We start from the raw sequence: 21,752 nt of genomic DNA on the forward strand, positions 1-21,752 counted from the left end.
TCTATGAGGAGGCAACAAAAAAGGATACGATCAAAGTGGAGCTTATGATATTATTTATCTGGACTTTCAGAAAGCATTTGATAAGGTACCACATGAGAGGTTGGGCATCAAGTTAAAAGAAGTGGGAGTTCAGGGTGATGTTTTTAGATGGGTGCAGAATTGGCTCAGACACAGGAAGCAGAGGGTGATGGTGCGAGGAACCTCATCAGAACTGTCCGATGTTAAGAGTGGTGTTCCACAGGGGTCAGTGCTAGGGCCGCTGCTATTTTTAATATATATAAATGATTTAGATAGGAATATAAGTAACAAGCTGGTTAAGTTTGCAGATGATACCAAGATAGGTGGATTAGCAGATAATTTGGAATCCGTTATATCATTACAGAAGGACTTGGATAGCATACAGGCTTGGGCAGATTTGTGGCAGATGAAATTTAATGTCAGTAAATGTAAAGTATTACACATAGGAAGTAAAAATATTAGGTTTGAATACACAATGGGTCGGAAAATCGAGAGTACACCTTATGAGAAGGATTTAGGAGTCATAGTGGACTCCAAGCTATCAACTTCCCAACAGTGTTCAGAAGCCATTAAGAAGGCTAACAGAATGTTAGGTTATATAGCACGATCTGTGGAGTACAAGTCCAAGGAGGTTATGCTCAACCTTTATAATGCACTGGTGAGGCCTCATCTTGAGTACTGTGTGCAGTTTTGGTCTCCAGGCTACAAAAAGGACATAGCAGCACTAGAAAAGGTCCAGAGAACAGCGACTAGGCTGATTCCAGGTCTACAGGGGTTGAATTATGAGGAAAGATTAAAAGAGCTGAGCCTTTACAGTTTAAGCAAAAGAAGATTAAGAGGTGACATGATTGAAGTGTTTAAAATTATGAAGGGAATTAGTACAGTGGATCGAGACTGGTATTTTAAAATGAGCTCATCAAGAACACGGGAACACAGTTGGAAACTTGTTAAGGGTAAATTTCGCACAAACATTAGGAAGTTTTTCTTTACACAAAGAACGATAGACATTTGGAATAAGCTACCAAGTAGTGTGGTAGACAGTAAGACGTTAGGGACTTTCAAAACTCGACTTGATGTTTTCTTGGAGGAAACAAGTGGATAGGACTGGCGAGCTTTGTTGGGCTGATGGCCTGTTCTCGTCTAGATTGTTCTAATGTTCTAAGGCATACTCCCACACCCATCTTCCACACTGTTGTCCTCTCTATAGGCAGTCAACTCTGTATTTTCCCTTTATGGCAACACATGGCAATTAGCTTCCTTGAAGAGATGTTAACTAGCTTGGGGGTTCATAATGTTCTTCCACAATTGAATGCTGAGCTGGTGGTTTACGACTATATGGTATTTTCAAAAGTCTCAGTATAAGGGGGTTAAACGTTCTGGGGTAGTATGGACAAAAGGTGAAAACTGGCTAATGGCTATGTTTTAAATGTAAATGTTGCAGTGTGGACATAAATCCCGGAGTAATGTTTCCAATGCCTTGTTGAATCTATACTACAAAGAATTATGGCAGTTCTGAAGGTAAAAGAGGGTCCAACCCAATACTAGCAAGGTGTAACTAATATAGTGAAAGGTGAGTGCATAGTTAGCTGCCCAGAAAAGAAATATATGATTTAAGTTCGCCTTATAGTGGAACACTGCCAGATGAACTTGCATGCACCTAGCTTCCTATTTAATATGGTTTCATATGTATCCCGTATAATATTCCAAAATTCATTACATGTAATTATATGAAAATATTTAACATACAAAAAGGGAGCATTCGACAAACATTAAAAAAACAGATAAGAAATGTCTTACTCCTATGTTAGCTCTCTTTTTCTATCAGATGTATTAAATATGATATGGACAGTTACTATATCTCTGAGGCCTGAGATAACTAACCAATAGGGTTATGAAGTGGAGAGCTTTTCCTTTTAACCTTTCAATAAATTATGCTGTCACAATTTTTTCTCAGTTTTGTTGATTGCAACAGAAAGGTTTGGTTTAAGGATTTTAGCCTGACTCCCATTACCCAGTGTAATGTATAAGTATGAAGTAACCTGAGAAGAACTTGTGACATGAGTGAGTGCTTTCAAGGGTGGTTTTTGCATCCATTTAAAGAACATGTTTAATTCGAGCTTAAAATCACAGAAAACCAATTAATAAAAATACATATTGGAAAAAACATCGATATTCATCAGGAGATAGATCTATATAACCTATGAAAATAATTTTCACATAATAAAATATTTCATTTTATGCTGGTTTAATATTTGCAAACTTGCCTGAAAAAAAAGTATACTTATATAGGTATAAGGCAATGGATCACATATTGAACTCCACAATGGATATTGAAGTTATGCTTTCATTCTTATACCACTATACTGCCCACAGCCACAAAAGGCAGAATTTAAATAGTGGAACCAGAAGAAGAGATGTACTGTAACCATAATTTAGGCAACAGTCAGTCCTATCAGAAAAATCAGAAACCAAAGTCATAGTGAAAAAAACTGGACAGAATTTAAAAACCATAAAATAAAAGTCCAAACAAAAACTTGTTAAACTCTTAGCAATATCCGCAATCTCTGATAACCAGGGAGTACATGACGCTGACCCTTATACTGTAGCACCCATGACGTCTCTCATAAGACACTTCTGGCTGTCCTACGCTACCAAAATAGTAGCAGTCTCTAACAAAATACCCACAAAATAGCAATGCCTTGTGGGAAGACATGAAAATACTTAACCACCTTGAAACTAATTCAGAATAAAAGACAAATGTTACAACCAAATTCCTTGGTTTTCAAAACCCTGGAACTGATGTATGTAGTAAAATTGGACTAAAACCCAAAGGGAATAAGGAAACACTTTTAAAAAATGACTAATTATAAGATCCATATCACGTTACTTTTTTGTTTATTGTACGTGAAGCCATTTTGGGTGTTTTTTCCGGTTATTTAGGCAAATTGTTGCTGTTGGTATTGTACTTTGCACATTTTGTGCCTTAAGAGTTTGGGTTTGCATACGAGGCTGTTATTATGATTCTCAATTGTGACAAAGATCTAAGCTTGTTTACTAGCTAATGATTTGTTCTTTCTCATTTTTTGTCCTCTTCTGTTTTTTTAATCCACCTTCTCCTTTTTTCCAGAACATAAGAGCCACAGTTACTACTTTAATTGATCTTACAAAAAAAAAAGTTCTTATATAGAGAGGATGTGATTTATAGCAGATTGCATTCCCTTCACTGCTGGCTAGAAACCTGGTGTGCAAATAAAAGCATAGCATTTGTGAACAATTGGGATGATTTTTGTAAAAGGCCTGGATTTTTCAAAAGAGATGGTCTTCATCCTAACTGGAGGGGATCTTATGTATTATCCCAAAATATGGCAGTGAAACTGCCTGGTTGACTAATTACAGCACCATCCAGGCCACAGTCAAATGATCTTGAATCACAGGCTGTTGTTTATCCCACCTGTTACTATCCTGAAGCTGTTACCCATAATCCCAATTGTGGGGCATCCAGTAAATTTAGTCTTGATACAAACCATAAATTAATTGATAACCAAAAATAAGGTGTATAATTAGACCAAGGGATAAAACCAGACCTCCACCAGGGGCATCTGTAATAGAAATTTAATTCAAATTAAAACAAAAAATATATCACCAGTTCAGAAAGAACCATGCAGTTTTAAATGCTGCTTATTAAACATTCACTCTCTTGGCACTAAAGCTACTTTGGTAAATGATATATATTAAGTACAAAATCTGATCTGTGTCTTCTTACTGAAACCTGGCTTAGCAAATCTGACACTGTTCCCCTAGCTGAAGCGTCACCAGATGGATACTTGTTCCTTCATAAGTCTAGAAATTCTGGTCGAGGAGGAGGCCTTGGAATAATTCATTGTAACAAAATGCAAATCACTCCTAAAAATTTAGGCAACTTTACATCCTTTGAGGCATTCATTTTAAATATTAAAACAGATTCCAACACAATTATAGTGCTAGTCTACAGACCACCAGGGCCATATTCATTGTTCATGACTGAATTTAGCAACCTTCTGTCTGATTTGGCTATAAATTATGATCACGTAGTTCTGATGGGGATTTTAATGTACACATTGATGTGGAAACTGACACTTTTAGCAAATGTTTTACTTATTTGTTAAATTCAGTAGGATTTTGTCAGATTGTCAAAGGTCCAACTCATAATCATAACCACACATTAGATTTAATTATAACTTACAAAGTTGAAATTCAAAATTTAAATATTACTCCATTAAATGTAGTTATTTCCGATCACTTCTTAATTACATTTGATTTAGTTCTGCCCATGCCAAGCACTCACAGATTAAAACAAAGACAGTGCGACATCTAGATTGTAATTCTGCTTCAAAATTTATAGATACCTTGAGTAAGTCGAGTGTAATTGTGGAAAACCATTCAGATCAGTTAACATCAAATGTAAACGTGGAAAACAATTTAGATCAGCTAACATCACATTATAATGTGACCTTGAGAGATGCTCTGGACACAGTGGCTCCCTAAAACAAAAGTGATCAAAGCACATAGAAACTCTCCCTGGTTTAATGAAAATACTCGAGCTCTTAAATTAGAGTGTCAAAACTGGAGCAGATGGAGAACAACAAAGCTACATGTCTTTCAAATTGCATGGACAGAGAGTGTTAATAAATATAAAAAGCCCTCTTTAAAGCTCGCTCAGAATACTATTCTACATTAATAGATAGCAATAATAAAAATCCTAGGGTACTTTTAGAACAGTGGCTAAATTAACAAATGGGAATTCAGATCAACAGTGCAAAATACCAACAGATATTAGCAGTACAGACTTTATGAACTTCTTCAATGAGAAAATTAAAAATATAAGATCCCAGATCTCAGCATCACAGTACAAACCAAATACTAGCTTAGCAGACCCTGCTCACATTGCATTCAGCACTTTAGTAATTTTAATCCTGTAACTGAGCAGGAAGTCTTAACTTTAATTTCTAAAATGAAGCCCACTACTTGTTCCCTAGATCCAGTGCCAACAAAACTAGTAAAAGTGCAATGGATGTTCTTGCAGCCTATTCTAAACATTATCAATAGTTCATTATTGCATGGCACAGTACCTGATGCACTAAAAGTGTCAGTCATTAAACCTTTACTTAAAAAGTCAGACCTAGACCCACACATACTAAATAATTATAGGCCTATTTCAAATTTACCATTTCTCTCTAAAATACTAGAAAAGTAGTGCCAGTCAGCTTCAGTCACACCTTACGCATTACAATTTATTTGAGAAATTCCAGTCTGGTTTCGCACTGGTCATAGTACAGAAAGCACTAACACGGGTTGTAAATGACATTCTGATATCCTCTGATGAAGGAAACTCCACTGTAATTATGTTGTTGGACTTAAGTGCAGCATTTGACACCATTGACCATTCTATTTTACTGCACAGGCTAGAAAATGATGTTGGGCTTACAGGCCCGTGCTCGCTTGGTTTAGTTCTTATTTATCAAATCGATTCCAATATGTACAGAAATGTGCTGACAGTACTCCATCATTATACACAGAAGTTCAATATGGTGTCCGCAGGGCTCAGTACTGGGACCTTTACTGTTTTCACTTTACATGCTTCCACTGGGATCTCTCATTAGGAAACATAATGTTAATTTTCACTGTATGCAGATGACACCCAGTTATACCTTTCATTTAAATCAAATGAAGTTTCTCCGATGTTGTCTTTAATTAGTTGTGTTAGTGAATTAAAGGAATGGATGAATGAGAACTACTTGTCTTTAAATACAGATAAAACAGAGATGTTAATTGTTGGAGGGAATGACGCTGATCACAGCAATATTTTGTCATCATTTAACTCAGTTGGAATCCCAATTAATTTTACTGAATCAGCCCGCAATCTAGGAGTTATCTTTGACGCTAGCATGTCATTTAAAGCATATTACAAAGTTGTCCAAAACATGTTTTTCCATCTTAAAAATGTTAGGAAATTAAGGCGCTTTCTAAATAAACAGGATTGTGAGAAATTAATTCATGCATTTATCTCTAGTAGGATTGACTACTGCAATGCGGTGTTCACTGGCTGTTCAAACTGTTCTTATACAGCCTCCAGTTAATCCAAAATGCCGCTGCAAGAATTATTACAAGAACAAGAAAATATGAACACATAACTCCAGTTCTTAAATCTTACACTGGCTCCCAGTTAAGTTTAGGGCAGATTTCAAAATCCTCCTTTTAACATATAAAGCATTAAATGGCCAAGGTGCTTACTTGTCTGAACTTATCATGACTTACAAACCTGAGCACATTAAGATCTCAAGATGCCGGTCTGCTTAGGATTCCAAGGATTAATAAAATAACAGTGGGAGGTCGAGCTTTTAGTTACAGGGCCCATAAACTGTGGAATGGGCTCCTGCTTCCATAAGAGATGCCCCCTTCGGTCACAGCCTTTAAATCCCGGCTGAAGACTCACTACTTCAGTTTAGCATATCCTGACTAGAGCTGCTGATTAACTGTACAGACTGCATCTCTGTTGTTAGTCATTAGCACTAAAACATAAGTAACATGATAGTTATAATTTGAATACTAACCCTCACCTATTCTGTTTCTTTCTCGGTACTCAAATGTGGCATTGGTGCCACGCCCACCTGCCAAGTTGTTTGCCTGCCTATGGTAAAGTCATCCCTGATGGAGGATCACAGGAATCATGGGAAAGGGGTCCTTTCATCGGAGCACTATTTCAGCGTGGAATGGCCAAATGGGGAGGCAGCTTGATGAATGAGGTCTCCAGGACTCTAAACAAATCCAAATCAAACAGTATTATGTGATATCATCTACTGTTAAATTCTACTCCATACTTCTAAAATTTTTATTTTATGCTGTATTAAGGATTTGTTCTGTTCTGTGTATTGTATTGTATTGACCCCTTCTTTTGACACCCACTGCACGCCCAACCTACCTGGAAAGGGTCTCTCTTTGAACTGACTTTCCCAAGGTTTCTTCCATTTTTTCCCTACAAGGGTTTTTTTGGGAGTTTTTTCTTGTCTTCTTAGAGAGTCAAGGCTGGGGGGCTATCAAGAGGCAGGGCCTGTTAAAGTCAATTGTGGCACTTCTTGTGTGATTTTGGATTTTTGGATTGCATTATGAGCATGATACAAGAAGACCTTACACTGAAGTCAGATATGATTTTGCTATGCAATTAGCTGCTTAAGAACTATCCAACTTTGAAAGTTTTGGGTTAGCGTTTCATAAGTATAATATGACTAATCCATAGTCAGTTGTCACTTATTCAATAGACATTCTCCTATTGGAAAAATCAGTGCAAGAACATGTCAATATAAACGTTTGAAATAATGAGCCTTATGGGTATTTAAAGCAATAAAATATACTGGATGGGCACCTGTTTTAGATATATGGGTTTCATTTTTTACCTGTATAAATTTGTTATCAGTCCATCTTCAAGACGATCACAAAATCTGTTGAGAAGCTGTTCGTGTTGTCCATATAGGCAAATGTAATTTGAAGATGGAAAAGGTTCTGTAGACAAACAAGTAATAGTTTCTACCATGCTGTATTGATTAAGGTGAAGTCTGAAGTAATTTCCAGTTTGGGCACTTCCTGTAATGATTTCTGTTCCCTGAAAATATACAATGACAGTAAAAAGTTATCACAGATTATGCAACATTAAAAGACAAAATATGCATTCTTACAAAAGAATGAAATTAACTCCTTAGTTAAATTTGATTTTCCATCTCATTTATGTTTAAGAATGTACTTTTTTCTTGGTTTCCAAACTGCTGTTTATCATTTTAAAAACATAATTAATAATACAAATAATAATAATAATATATATACAGTATATAATATATATAATATAGAATAATAAAAATAATAATCTTTGACTCTGATGTAAAAGAAAGGCTAACTGATTCTAGTTAGAAATAATAAGGTCTATATCATGCTCTTCCTGCAGCTCTTGGAATTTTTCAGTCACTGCATTAAATAAAGTTTTTATTGCAAGAGAACATGTATTATCTTTGCTTGCAATAAAGTACACGATGATTTGCCAGGGTTTTGTTGTTCCACTTTTAGATAATGATGTATGAAGTTAAAAAAAAAAGTGATAGGCTATTGAATTAACATTTTTTCATATCTTACATATTTTGTTTAAATTGGAGTATCTACTGTAATTTGGTCATAAGCAATTCCATATTTATGTATAATGTTCCGGAGATTAGGTCATGTACTACTATGTCAGAGTAAATTCTACTAAAAATATATGTGGTGGGTTGCAGACAGTATAATAAACTTAAAGGCGGGAAATCAATAAACTATGACATACAAACATATGCTACTTTATTGTGTACTGAGCATTTTTGATGGTTACTTGCATTATTTTTTTTTCCTTTTGCTTTTTAAAAAGCGATATTGATGCATCAGAACCAAAATACATACAAGTTTGTTATTTGTTAAACTAGGGGGCTTTGCTCGCCAACCCCCCTGCCTGCACTACATGCCAGCTACTTCGCGTCTCTGCCACTTGCATATGTGGATTTCATTTTCACCAAACAACAAATCTAAAATCCAAGAAAAATTCTTTGACCGTGTTTTGCAGATAAAGTTCGTGTAAAGTGCGATACTTTTGGATGTATGGACTTGTATCCATTATTTGGCTGTAGAATTTCTAATACATCCGATCATTTAACTCTTTCGATTCTATGTTGCATCGCTTCATTGAGATCATAAATATACACCTGACCAAACTGTGGTTTCTTCGAAATTAAACTTATAGTAGCTTTAATTGTTGCGGTACTACACATTCTAATTGTGTATGGTCCTGAATCGTGTAAATCTACATTCTGAGCACTGAATGATGCAAGCGTGAACAGATTATTGTACATTCTGAAATTTTGCCTGTAGTGTTTGTGGATTTCACTTTCACCAAATAACAAATCTTTTAATTTCTCGCGGATATTCATATATTCATTGGGAAGAAAAACTGCTTTTCCCTGATGGCAACATGAATTAGATGATCTACAAGAATCCGACTTAAGCTTTAAAGCTGAACAATATCTACATACTTTTGTCATATCACATATGTCCATATATTCAATCTCTTTTCGCTGTTCCGTTATTTCACTGATTAATAATTTACATTTGTTAATGCTCAGGCAATCTTTACTATCATTTTTTTGAGACTTTTGAATTTTAGTTCTTTCATAATCTCTAACTCGCTCTGCCACTTTACGAAATTCTACTTTGTCTTCTACTCTTTGTCTTTTATTTCCGACCCTTTTTCGACCTGCTAGGTTTTCAATTCCACTTGTTGCGGGCCGATTATTACTTTCCTTATTTTCCAAATTTGCACTTAGATTATTATTGTTCTTTTTTAAATTTTTTTCTCTCCAACGCTTTTGGTCCTCTTTTTGACACGCTGCCATTTCTTCTTCGCTTACTCTTTGATGTGTCATCTTGAACTTATAAAATTATTGTCCATAAAAGGACCACATCAAAGGAAACAAATAGATTGTCTAAAAATACTGTCCAGAAAAGCTTCTTTAAAAGATGTAACTTTCATAAACGGATTTAAATGTGTAAAACGTAAAAATTTATAGGAGCTGAGAGCACATGAACTGTGTCTGACAATACACACAAATGAGAAATGATTGTACCGTGTGCGTGGTTGTAAATGTTTTGAGTGGAGGTCAGGACTTTTTAAAATCTCTTGTCTCGCGGGATTTGAACTTAGCTCTTGCAGAACTTTAAATTATCTCTGAGAATGCTTAGTCGCAGGATTTCCTTTAATAATAGAGAGATTATTTTTTTTATATTTTTATTTACCTTAAAAAGCACTGAACCTACTGGCATGAACAAGTTTGAGGTGTGATCTGCACACATGCTAGGTATATTGTACAGGGGATAAGGTGCCATTTTATGACGCAGGCTGCCACAGCCTAATTTTTCCATGGCCAGTGTCACCCACATGCGATTGGGAGACAGCTAAAGGGCCTGAATGATAGTAATTACATGCCAGACAAGGGGGCGGCGAGGTGCACTGACTTTCTTTCTCAATCCCTTGCAGACCATCCACGGGAAAACCGCGTAGTGTTCCGGCGCCACTGATGATGTCACTTCTGGCTCTGGTGCCACTGGTGATGTCAATTCCGGTCTTGGCATATAAAGCCACCATCTTCAGCAACCAAAATCAGTTCTGTTTTGGACTTATACTTGTGAACATCTCGCCATTATTTAACCCTTTTTCAGCCAAGGCACATTATACGGGTGGCTGCCCCAAACGTTTTTGATGACTGTGTAATTTTATGACACCAGTTACAGTCTCTGAAAGTGTGCGTAATCAAAATGGATATAAACTGTACTTAAATTCATATTACTTGCCAGCAAATAGTTAAATACACCATGTCAATTTTATAAATATTGGACAACCTAATTTTGTAGCAAAGATAAAAATAATCCTGCTATTTACATGCTATTATGTCTTGAAAAATAAACAATTAGTAAATGGAACAAGACTAAAGAATTTATGCTTAGAGTGATGAAAAGATATTAAAAGCGACAGAGAAGGAGTAGCCAGACAGCCTTGACCATACAACACTAATTCACAAAGTTGACCTAAACTACAGGTGTAAGCAGAAATTGTGAACAGAAGTAAGCAAAAGTTTAAATACCAAAAGAAAACCTAACAACAAATTAAACTGATCAACAAGCTAAAACCTTTTGCACTGCTTGTACCACACATAACGTTGTGGAATAAGAATAGTTGTCTTTTGTTTTATTGCCTTTTAATTCTATATATGTGATTGTTGCTTTAAACTGTTTTTTATCTGTGCACAGTTGATTCTTGCCTGTTCCGCATGGTGCCATTTTCAAGAGAAAATGGGCCACAAGTTAAATGTAGGAGGCAGGAGATGTCCTGTTTTTAACTATGGGATATGAGTTTTGTGCCAAACTTGCAGTCATAGATGATTGTTGGCAATACACTCTACACCATTAAGGATACTGCATATGTATGGCTGGTTGTAAAGAGTGGCATTTGTGACTTAATACAGTTTGCAGAACTATAAGGCACTTATACACTGATTTAAAGTAAATGAACCTGAACAGCATCTTTCAGCTCTATAGGAATCGTGCCCCAGTGTGGTAGATTCTGATTAGGAACTGTAGATATCCATTGTCAGATCTGAATTAAACTCTCTGCTTTGAGATTCAACTTACTCATACATGGTATTATGTCTCCAATACAAGGCCTAGTAAATTGCTGGCACTGAGACTGAATGAATGTGATTCATTTGTATCCAATGCAGATATTAAAAATAAATCATGTTGTTACACCACCAATCCCCTAGATTAATAACTGATTATATGAGTTCTATCCTGAAATTTTTCTTAAACATTCTGAACCTTCTGCAGAATTCTCTTTCTTTTTGGAGAACCAATCTGTTCCCAGACTGTCTGCTAAGGATGCACACAGGCTAGATTCTGTGATTTTGTGTCCAAGCTTTAAAAAGGCCCCTGATTCAATAACTTTGAGGCATTTTTTGTGTCCTGACTGCTTGCCCTCAGAAGTAATTTCAGTATTTTGGAAACAGTGTGTTGCTTAACAAATGATGTTACTTAACAATGTGAGCATATTCTGAAAGTTTTCATTGTGAAAGTAATTTTACACAATGGTATATTTTGCCACTTCTATTGACTTATTAATTCTCATTACTCGTTTTTTAAGTTGGTACTAAAGAACTGTAAAGGGCATACACATGTACTGTATTAAGACATTTAATTGTTTTCCATGTAGAATATCATACTTACATATTTTGCATGAGACATCTGTGCTGCCAGAGGAGTGGAAAGTCCAGGCTTTGCCACATGGAGGTAGTAATAGCCACCAGGAAGTTTGCATCCTGATAGAAGGTAATAAGAACCATGTTAAAATTCAAGAAGTAAAGGAGATTAATTCAGTCAATAAGTTAGTGAAATATTTACCTTTACGTGCAAATTACCTTTCTGTGAATATATTTTTTGAAGAATTTGTCAATTTAAAGGAATTATTTTTTATCCAAGTGTATAAGATTGCTAGATCACTAATTTAAAAGGGTATTTTGCACAACAGCAAATGGAAAACTGCAGCCATTATTTATGTGTTCATGGTGAAATGCAAGTATACATGTATATTTCGGATGACAATTATTGAATTTATATATAGTAATTTAAAATTTTGATAAAGGATTTAGTGATTAGTCTGCAACTCACTGTGTTGGCTACAGTAGAAATGCTGAAGGAAAGAAGATGCAATGGTGATAAGATACAATGGCACTTTCATTTAGAGCTTCAACACCTTGGTAGTCATTTTCACAGATTCAGTCTTCTTTTTGACAACACATAACTACCGGCTTTAGCTCCTAGCACCCATTGATACACAGGATGAAGTAGATTGGTTTAAATAACCTTGTCTTTCTTGATTGCCATCAAGACACTGTTTTGCTTGACAGAACTCATTGAATGAACACCTGCTGCCCATAATACATGCTGCCAGAGTCCATATCATGCCTTGGTTTCATAGGCTCACCCTACACACACACAAACACACACACACACACACACAGAGTCTGCACACAGATCCTTTCACATAAAGCTCCCACTGTACCCTTTTTGCCTAAAGTTTTACACCAACAAAATACATCAGTAATTTACACATAAATTATATTCAGACTGCACATATACCAAATAAGTCAAATATGTTTTATATGAATATAAAAGAGTAACTGGAATAAAGTAGAGAATCTTTTTTGTTTATACTTCCTGAACATATTTGTATCATACCTTGGATCTTTGGGACTGGATACATAGGGATAAGTCTCTCTGGATCTTCTGGTGGGTCTTCAACTGGGAGAGTGGGATCGAAAAAAGGAAGCAGTATGGTTGCCAGTTGGTATCCAACCTCTTTAGAGTTAAAAATGCTGTGAGACCAACCATCTGCATAATAGCACTGTGCAAACTTTGTTAATGGACCAGCAGCTCGGATTGCTGGATCATTGGTGTGGAAATTGGAATCAATCACAAGCTTGCCATCATACACCAAGCAGGCATCATTTATAGCTTTAAATGTTTCATAAGGAACTTTTTTCTTGTAAAAATTAATAAAAACCTGGGAGAAAAAAATGTAAAAAGAAAATGTGCAATTTAAAAATATGATACATTATGCTTACAAAATATTTATAATTTGTTTTTAACAAAACAACTGAACATGAAAGATTTATAATTAGAGTAGAAGACAAAAGTGAGCAAATAAAATAAGCCAATAACTATGTTAAACAACTGATAAATAGATGACTAGTTAGATGTCATATACAGCCTTAGATTACTGTAACGCACTCCTCTCAGGACTACCCAAAAAAGAAATAAATCATTTGCAACTAGTGCAGAATGCAGCTGCTAGAATCCTAACTGGGAAAAGAAAATCCGAACACATTTCTCCAGTTTTGATGTCACTACACTGGTTACCTGTGTCTTTCAGAATTGACTTTAAAATTCTGCTTATGGTTTATAAAGCCTTAAATAATCTCGCTCCATCTTATATATCGGAATGTCTGACACCCTATATTCCAAATCGTAACCTTAGATCCTCAAATGAGTGTCTCCTTAGAATTCCAAGAACAAAACTTAAAAGAAGTGGTGAGGCGGCCTTCTGCTGTTATGCACCTAAAATCTGGAATAGCCTGCCAATAGGAATTCACCAGGCAAATACAGTAGAGCACTTTAAAACACTGCTGAAAACACATTACTTTAACATGACCTTCTCCTAACTTCACTTTAACCTAATCCTGATACTATGTATGTTCAATTCATCATAATAACTATTCATGGTGGCTCTAAAATCCGTACTGACCCCTGCTCTCTCTTCTGTTTCTTTTTCCGTTTCTTTTGTGGTGGCGGCCTGCGCCCCACCACCTACTCAAAGCATCATGATGCTCCAACATTGATGGACTAAAAGCCAGAAGTCTACGTGACCATCATCATCAAGTCCTTCCATGAGAACCCTAAATCCAAAGAGGACTGTTTCACTTATGTTAGGTAGAATGCCCAGAGGGGACTGGGCGGTCTCATGGTCTGGAATCCCTGCATATTTTATTTTTTTTCTCCAGCCGTCTGGAGTTTTTTTTGTTTTTTCTGTCCACCCTGGCCATCGGACCTTACTCTTATTCTATGTTAATTAATGTTGACTTATTTTATTTTCTGTGTCTTTTATTCTTCTATTCTTCATTATGTAAAGCACTTTGAGCTACATTTTTTTGTATGAAAATGTGCTATATAAATAAATGTTGTTGTTGTTTGAATTTTTCCCATTCTTCCCATGTAGGTTTGGGATTTCACCTGCTAATTGGTGACTCTACCCTTACCTAGTGTTAGCTACTGTGGACGTGTGTATATGAGTGTGTCCTGCAATGGACTGGCAATCTTTTCAAGGTGGATTCTTTCCTTGCACCCAACACTACCTCTGGCTTCTTTTAGTCTTGTAACTGGAATTAGTTGATTTGGAAAATAGATAGAATATAAATTTTTTTACTGTTTTTTAGTTTGATATTAGAGTTCTTTTGGTTCTACACTAAAGCTGAATTATAGCGCCTAGCACTACAGCCAGGTGTTCTTACTTAGCAGGAAGTCATATTAGTTATGCAGTGATGCTCTTTTCTTTTGACTCACTAATGAAAAAAAACTTGTAAACTCAAAAATGATCTCTTCCCAGCACATTTCATCAATTTCAGAGGTTTGTATATGTCACAAAAATAATTAGAGTATGGTTAACGTGAACACAGTGAATTATAACCATATTAATGCGTTAATTCCGGATTTTCGGTTCACCGACAAAAGTGTGACATATGCGCGCCGACAAAACCATGATGGACAAACTCGCGGTGACAAACTCGCTATCTGCTTTTCGAAAAATGCGCGCCGACAAAATCGCCATGACAAAATCACGAGAGAGGCCAAGAGAGTGGGACGTGTACGTGCGCATTATGTTCACATCATGTGCTAGGTTATAATTGTTATAACTCCTGATGGCATGCCGCGAACAAATAACTCAGTTGAGGGTTGGCATAACGCTTCGTATAAGTGGAATTACCAGCAGTCAGGCAGCCAGCAAGTCCAAATACGCTCAACTATCAAGACGTCTTGCTGCAATTCTTCCTACATATGCAGGGCGTGATCTTAAGGACTATCTGCGTGCCGTGTCTCACAATATTGACTTCTAAAATAAGCATTATTATATATGCTTTAAACTAGTAATTAATATTTAATTAAACTTTCGCGATTTTGTCAGCACGATTTTGACGCTGCGTTTTAATGGGTACTATTTTGTCAGCGCTCATATGTCTATCGCGCAAATGTCGGGTCACTCAGTTTTTCTTATTAAATTTTATACAGCTGTAATTTTCCTACATATTTCAAGTCCATTACAGTGTGATGGCATCTGTTTTTCATCTAAGACAGGTTGATGTTTCTTACACTTGGGGTGCCTCACAGGGTTTCTATTTGGTGGTGACTGGAATGGGCATGTTGAAAAATGCTATGTGCTTATTCTGACTTGTAACCACTTTCACTCTTAACAAACCACATCTCTTTTTGTTGGGTAATGCTCCTGGTCTGTGTTCACTCTAATTATGTTTAGTATATCAGCAAACTATTGATATTTTAAAAATTACTATTTGCTGAGTCTTGACTTTCATTTCAGAAAGCAGTTCTAAAGTACTTTGCAAGTCCCCTGTGTTATGATAACTTGCCTATATTGTATATTTTCAACTCTGCCATGTCTATGCTTTTTTGTTGGTGGTGCACTGTCACTTGCCTATGTAACTACTGCCTCTTACCTGCTGTCTGTCTGTCATGAATAATCTAACTTAGAACACATGCTAGTTTTAGCCAGTTTATTTAATTCTAAGTCCATATCTATCATCCATTTATATGATAATACCTTGCAAGGATCCCTGGAAGAAACCGACACACAGATCACTGATCACTTTTAAGGTGTTGATGGTTTTTGCATTCAGCTTTAAGTTTGGAACAAAAATATGTACTGTGATAAGATTTTTGAGTTATGATGCAATTATATTATTTTTGTGCAATACACCATTTTCAGAGGGAAGAAAGCTGTGTGCAATATTTGGATCTAATGGTGTTATAAGAGTATTATAAATGAATTTTTAATAAAGCGAAAAGAGAGAATTATGGTGACAGTTGGGTGGAAGACAAAGGTAATATTTTCCATGGCAGATAAAATGGAAGCCGAATGACAAAAGCGCAGGATTTATTAAGTTGTTAGTATGTAGAACAAGTAATTTTTCATAAGCAGCATAAAAGAAGTGTTTTAAATGCTGAATGTATTTAAGAGTTTTGCTTTCAAATACATTTAACAAGAAGAGAAATGGAGGTTGGTTAAGGGTAAATTTTGCACACAAAGAAACCTATATAGATGGTTCAAGTCACTAAATATTGTACCTGATAACACAGGATTACTTTGGGAATTTCACATCTTATCTTGGACATTTTAAATAAATAGGGGCTGACGAAATTCTGTTTCTGATACTGAAATGTTATCAAAGCATGAACTGAATTTGAAACCAAACCACTAAATCTTTATTACTATTTATTGAATTATTGTTGAATTTAACATGTTGATTATTTTGGGTAATCAGATACTATTTTTATTGTATTATAATTTTAACATTATATTAGTATAGTTTAAATTAATGTTGCACTTAACATCATGTTGATTGTTATGGGTAATATAATGTCCTTTAGTTACCATTTTTCCTTTACCATGATTTTAACATTACGTTAGTAAAATCTGCTTGAATTGTATTAAAAAGATGCACTTTTTTGTCATAGGTGAAATGATGGCTCAGTGGTTAGTGATACTACCTCACAGCTCTGCAAGACTGTGTTTGAACCCTGGGGCATTTTTACAGTATTTGTGGAGTATGGGTTTTCTACAGATATTTTCTTTTTGTATCAAAGATTTGAGTATTAAATTAATTAGTAATTCAAAACTGGTCCGGTGTGAGTAAAAGTGGTGTTGAATAAATGTCCCTTGAGATACGAAGTATATTAGAATCCTCTCCAGGACTAACTTCTTAGCCAGGGTAGGTTTTGGCACTTGTAACCCATAATTTTTCAGGAAATGGGTGTATGGTATCTTGGTTGTCTTCTTTATAATGTACTTTTATGTTTATTTTATTCAGTAAGAAATACTTTGTTTATGAAAGAACTTGCTAGATGGTCTAATTTTTGCTAAAATGTGCTTCATGGTGTTATTTCTCTTATATATCTTCTTCTTGCATGAAAAATGTAGGACCTATTCTATTTTGAGACCTAATGATTAGCCATTAATGGTTGTATGCTGGGGAATAAGCTATTGCTGCTACCTTACCTTAAGCCTTAGAATCTTGGCTCAGTCACAATCATTGCGAAATGTACATTTTTACCTAAAATGTGCAGGATTTTCTGTGAGTACTCCTTTCATTTCCCAAAAATATGCAGACTAGGTTGACTGGTAACTCTGAATTGACTCAGTGTGGGTATTGTTATGTTAGCCATATATCAACAATAATATTAACATACAGTACTATGCAAAAGTCTTGCGTACTTTGTATAGTTTACAGAAATATTTGTCTTAGATGGTTATTTTATGTCTTTTGGATTTATGTGTCATTAGAAAACTGTCTATTTTATAGTTACAATGCTTCATTTTACAAAAATTGAAGCAATCAATACAAGATATTTGTAATAATAGTAATAGACCACTTTCCAGGTAAAAACAATGAGATCTTTATAGGCATATAGCCCAGTGCTTGATTAAGTAAATATAATAAAATGATTAACTGAAATAGGGAATTAAACTGGACAAGGGATACTCATACTTAAAAGGTAAAGTTTCTGAAGAAGTACTGGTTTAAAGTGCAAATTTACACCATGGCAAAAGCAAGATTAACAGCAATAAACAATGTTGACTTCCTGCATCATTAAGGTCTTTCCCAAGCTGAAATTTCACTGTAGACAGGTGTTTACAGTTGTGCTGTCCAAGCTCTGCTGCAGAAGCACAAAAAAGGGTAAGGCTAAGGACTATAAACACAGTGGTCAGCCATGAAAACTGAGTGCAGCAAACAAAGAAACGCAACAAGCTTATTTCCCTTCAATGTCAGAAGATGTTCAGTCCCACTATCAGTTCAGAACTGGCGCAAGCTACTGAGACCCTTGTACCCTCGTGTATGGAGACGTCTTATCAGAAGACACCACGGAAGAGTTGTGACCAAAAAACCTTTCCTCTAAGGCAGAAATAAAGACAAACACCCCACCTACATATTAAAACACAAAAAGAAGCAGGTGCTTTGTACCAGTGATATTTTCATAACGAAAACGAAAGCTGGAACTAAAAACATTGTTTTTCATTTTACAAGAACGAGAACTGAAATTAAGGCAAACAGAGAAACTAAAACAAAATAAAAATAAAAATTAGTGATATGTGAACGAACTAAAACGAGAATGAAAACTGAGTAAAAACGAAAAAAAAGCAATAGCATTTTCGTTCAGTCCGGTTCAGTTGTGCAGAGGGGTTGTTTGTAGGTCACCCTGAGGCTTCAGTTATGTTGCGCTGTTCACTATGCGGTGATCTTGAGCTTACTATAGTCATGTGGCGCAACTTCCATAAAGGACCGTTGTTTGTTTGTTTAGCACATTTGGCTCGTCAGGTTGAAGCAGTAAGCACGTGTGGTTGACGATGGCGAGCTTTCCACAGATATTTGCGGACTGCGCTCTCTCTCACACACTGAGTTGATGCAAGTAATTGGTGCGTGCCTGTTGCTGTCTCTCTGTATGTGGCCAATATAATGTTTGCAGACATGTTTATTATACACCCTGAAATTCTACAGTCTGGCTAATATCTTTAATGAATGTGTGTGACACATCTAGTCTTGCTTGATCAGCCAATAAACCGCAGTGAAAAGGCACAAGGCAAGGCAGACGGTACAGTGCCGCATTGTAAGGGGCGCATGTGAGTCCAACAGGTTCTTGCTGCTGCTGTTCTTCTACGCAGAGGCTTTATCAGAAAGTCAAGTGCACTGCAGCGGCCCATTTATTTTTTTTATTCCGACTAACTGCCAAAATGGAAGATTAAGACTTTTAAAGCTAAAGGAAAACAAGAAGTACTTTTATAAGAAAGTGACGGGGATTTTCATGGAGAAGGATAGGCTCATGGAATCAAATTACAAATAAAGGAAAGACCATAAATGGTTTTCAATTTTATAAAAAGTGGGATCAGACTAAGAAAAAAAAATCCAATAATTAAAAACTAAATTTTGACTTTAAAATATTCTTTAGTTTTTTTTGTTATCCTTTTATTGTTGTGTTAAAGTTGATTAAAGCATCAGAATTAAAAGCTTTTAACAAAAGTTAAGGTCAAATTTGAAATCTGTGTTTTTTGTTCACCACTCTGTACTTTCATTTGTATTGAATGAGTATTAATTGAGGAATTGCAACGGCAAATTTAGAACACATGGAGTGTGCGGAACAAATGCGCTCTCTCTGCTCTCTCTCGCCACCATAAATGTAAGGTTCTTTCATAGCCAAATATGTCCCTTACCTATCTGTGTATAAAGAATCCTGATGAGATGTAAAACATAAACAGTAGTCAATGTGCATGCTTCCAGCTGAGTAGTGAATAAGCTACTCTTTTGGGTTCATATATTTGTAAATCTGACTCTGAGTACTGGCAGCAGAAATCGTCAATGTACAGTCTGCTAGCGCCAGGACCATGTCTGTGCACATGCATTACAGGCGTTAGTCTAGCGAGTATTTTCACTGTGTGACTATCTATGCAACGGAATGTCGTTGCAACATTACGAAATCTCTCGAAATGCCTGCTTGTTTAAAGCTTAATAGTAATGTGCTTGCACAGACTCGTTTCTTGGATTGAAAGATTTTATCTTGTTGACTATACTCATTAGGCCACTTAATCTGTTTGCTCATTGGTAGTCAAGTTGTGTAAAACGGCATTATGAACTGTGTGTGTATTTTGTTGACTGAAACATAACTTGCATTGAAGTATGTGTAGGTCAGCATTTGTGGTCTTGCAACAGAAAAAATAAACTAAAATTGTACTAATATTATGTAAAAAAAACCAGGGGCCTCATATATACTCAGTAAAAAAAGAAACGTCCCTTTTTCAGGACTGTGTATTTCAACAATAATGTTTTAAAAATCCAAATAACTTTACAGATCTTCATTGTAAAGGGTTTAAACAATGTTTTCCATGCATGTTCAATTAACCATAATCAATTAATTAACATGCACCTGTGGAATGGTCGTTAAGACCTTAACAGCTTACAGAAAGTAGGCATTTAAGGTCACAGTTCTAAAAACGCAGGACACTAAAGAGACTTGTCTACCGACTGTGAAAAACACCCAAAGAAAGATGCCCAGGGTCCCTGCTCATCTGCGTGAACATGCATTAGGCATGCTGCAGGGAGGCATGAGGACTGCTGATGTGGCTAGGGCAATAAATTGCCATGTCCGCACTGTGAGACGCCTAAGACAGCGCTACAAGGAGACAGGAAGGACAGCTGATCATCCTCGCAGTGGAAGAGCCCAGATCTCAATCCCATTGAGCACGTCTGGGACCTGTTGGATCGCAGGGTGAGGGCAAGAGGCCATTCCCCCCAGAAATGTCCAGGAACTTGCAGGTGCCTTGGTGGAAGAGTGGGGTAACATCTCACAGCAAGAACTGACAAATCTGGTCCAGTCCATGAGATGCACTGCAGTACTTCAAGCAGCTGGTGGCCACACCAGATACTGACTGGTACTTTTGATTTTGAGCCTCCCTTCATTCAGGGACACATTGTGAAACGTTTTTAGTTTATGTCTTATGGTGTTGACTCTTTTAGTGTTCATACAAATATTTACACATTAAGTTAACTGAAAGTAAAAACAGTTGAAAGTCAGAGGACGTTTCTTTTTTTGCTGAGTATATAAATGGTGCGTACGCGATGTATAAAACCTAAACTTGTCGTAAAGCCACGCACATTTCCATGGTACTTCATACCCTGTCGAATGCAAGTTCTCCGCTCGGTTTTGCAGACTGGCAGCAACCAGCATCAAAGCAGTGCTACTGTTCCTGTGTGGTTACACTTTCTTTCTTAGATGCACATTCCTGACGCGGCTTTATAAATACACTGAAACTAACTGCATATTGTTTATTAGTGTAATGCATCTGATTGTAATTAACCTGTAACAATATAATGGTCCAGGGAATAGCCATAGTGTTCCAAATACCATAACTGCTTTAGCATTGTTACTCTCACTACACCTTCTTTTTCTGCTTTCAGCTGCTCCCGTTAGGGGTTGCCACAGCAGATCATCTTTTTCCGTATTACTCTCACTGCACCACTCAGAGTATTTATATCACTGTATCTGAGTGGTGAATCGCAACAGCAGCTGATCGGAAAGAGAATTATCGGGATACAGCATCAAGTACACGCTGCCTCAGCCACGGCAAAATGCTTCAGAGTCTTTCCTGTATGGACCTCGTGGTTCAGAAACAATTTCATCCCAAGAACTTTAAACAGTCAATCAGTCCATCAAGTGCTCCTTGTAGAACTGTTTGCACTTATAAGTACAATTACCTCACTGTAAACTTGCACTTCAGTTATAATATTGCACAACCTGCGCCA

At 36.3% G+C, this 21,752-nt stretch overlaps 1 protein-coding gene across 1 annotated transcript in view; it reads right to left on the reverse strand.

Annotated features, from left to right (window-relative positions):
* cfap61 (cilia and flagella associated protein 61) overlaps window positions 1-21,752 on the reverse strand; it is a 337,473-nt gene that overhangs the window by 39,330 nt on the left and 276,391 nt on the right. The window contains exons 24-26 of the mRNA XM_039748028.1: window positions 12,853-13,177; window positions 11,842-11,933; window positions 7,449-7,654 (exon numbers count right to left, since the gene is read on the reverse strand). Coding sequence (XP_039603962.1) covers window positions 7,449-7,654; window positions 11,842-11,933; window positions 12,853-13,177 — 623 coding nt within the window. The remainder of the gene's footprint in view (window positions 1-7,448; window positions 7,655-11,841; window positions 11,934-12,852; window positions 13,178-21,752) is intronic.

This window comes from Polypterus senegalus, chromosome 3 (assembly GCF_016835505.1).
Source record: "Polypterus senegalus isolate Bchr_013 chromosome 3, ASM1683550v1, whole genome shotgun sequence".
NCBI classification, from domain to species: domain Eukaryota; kingdom Metazoa; phylum Chordata; class Cladistia; order Polypteriformes; family Polypteridae; genus Polypterus; species Polypterus senegalus.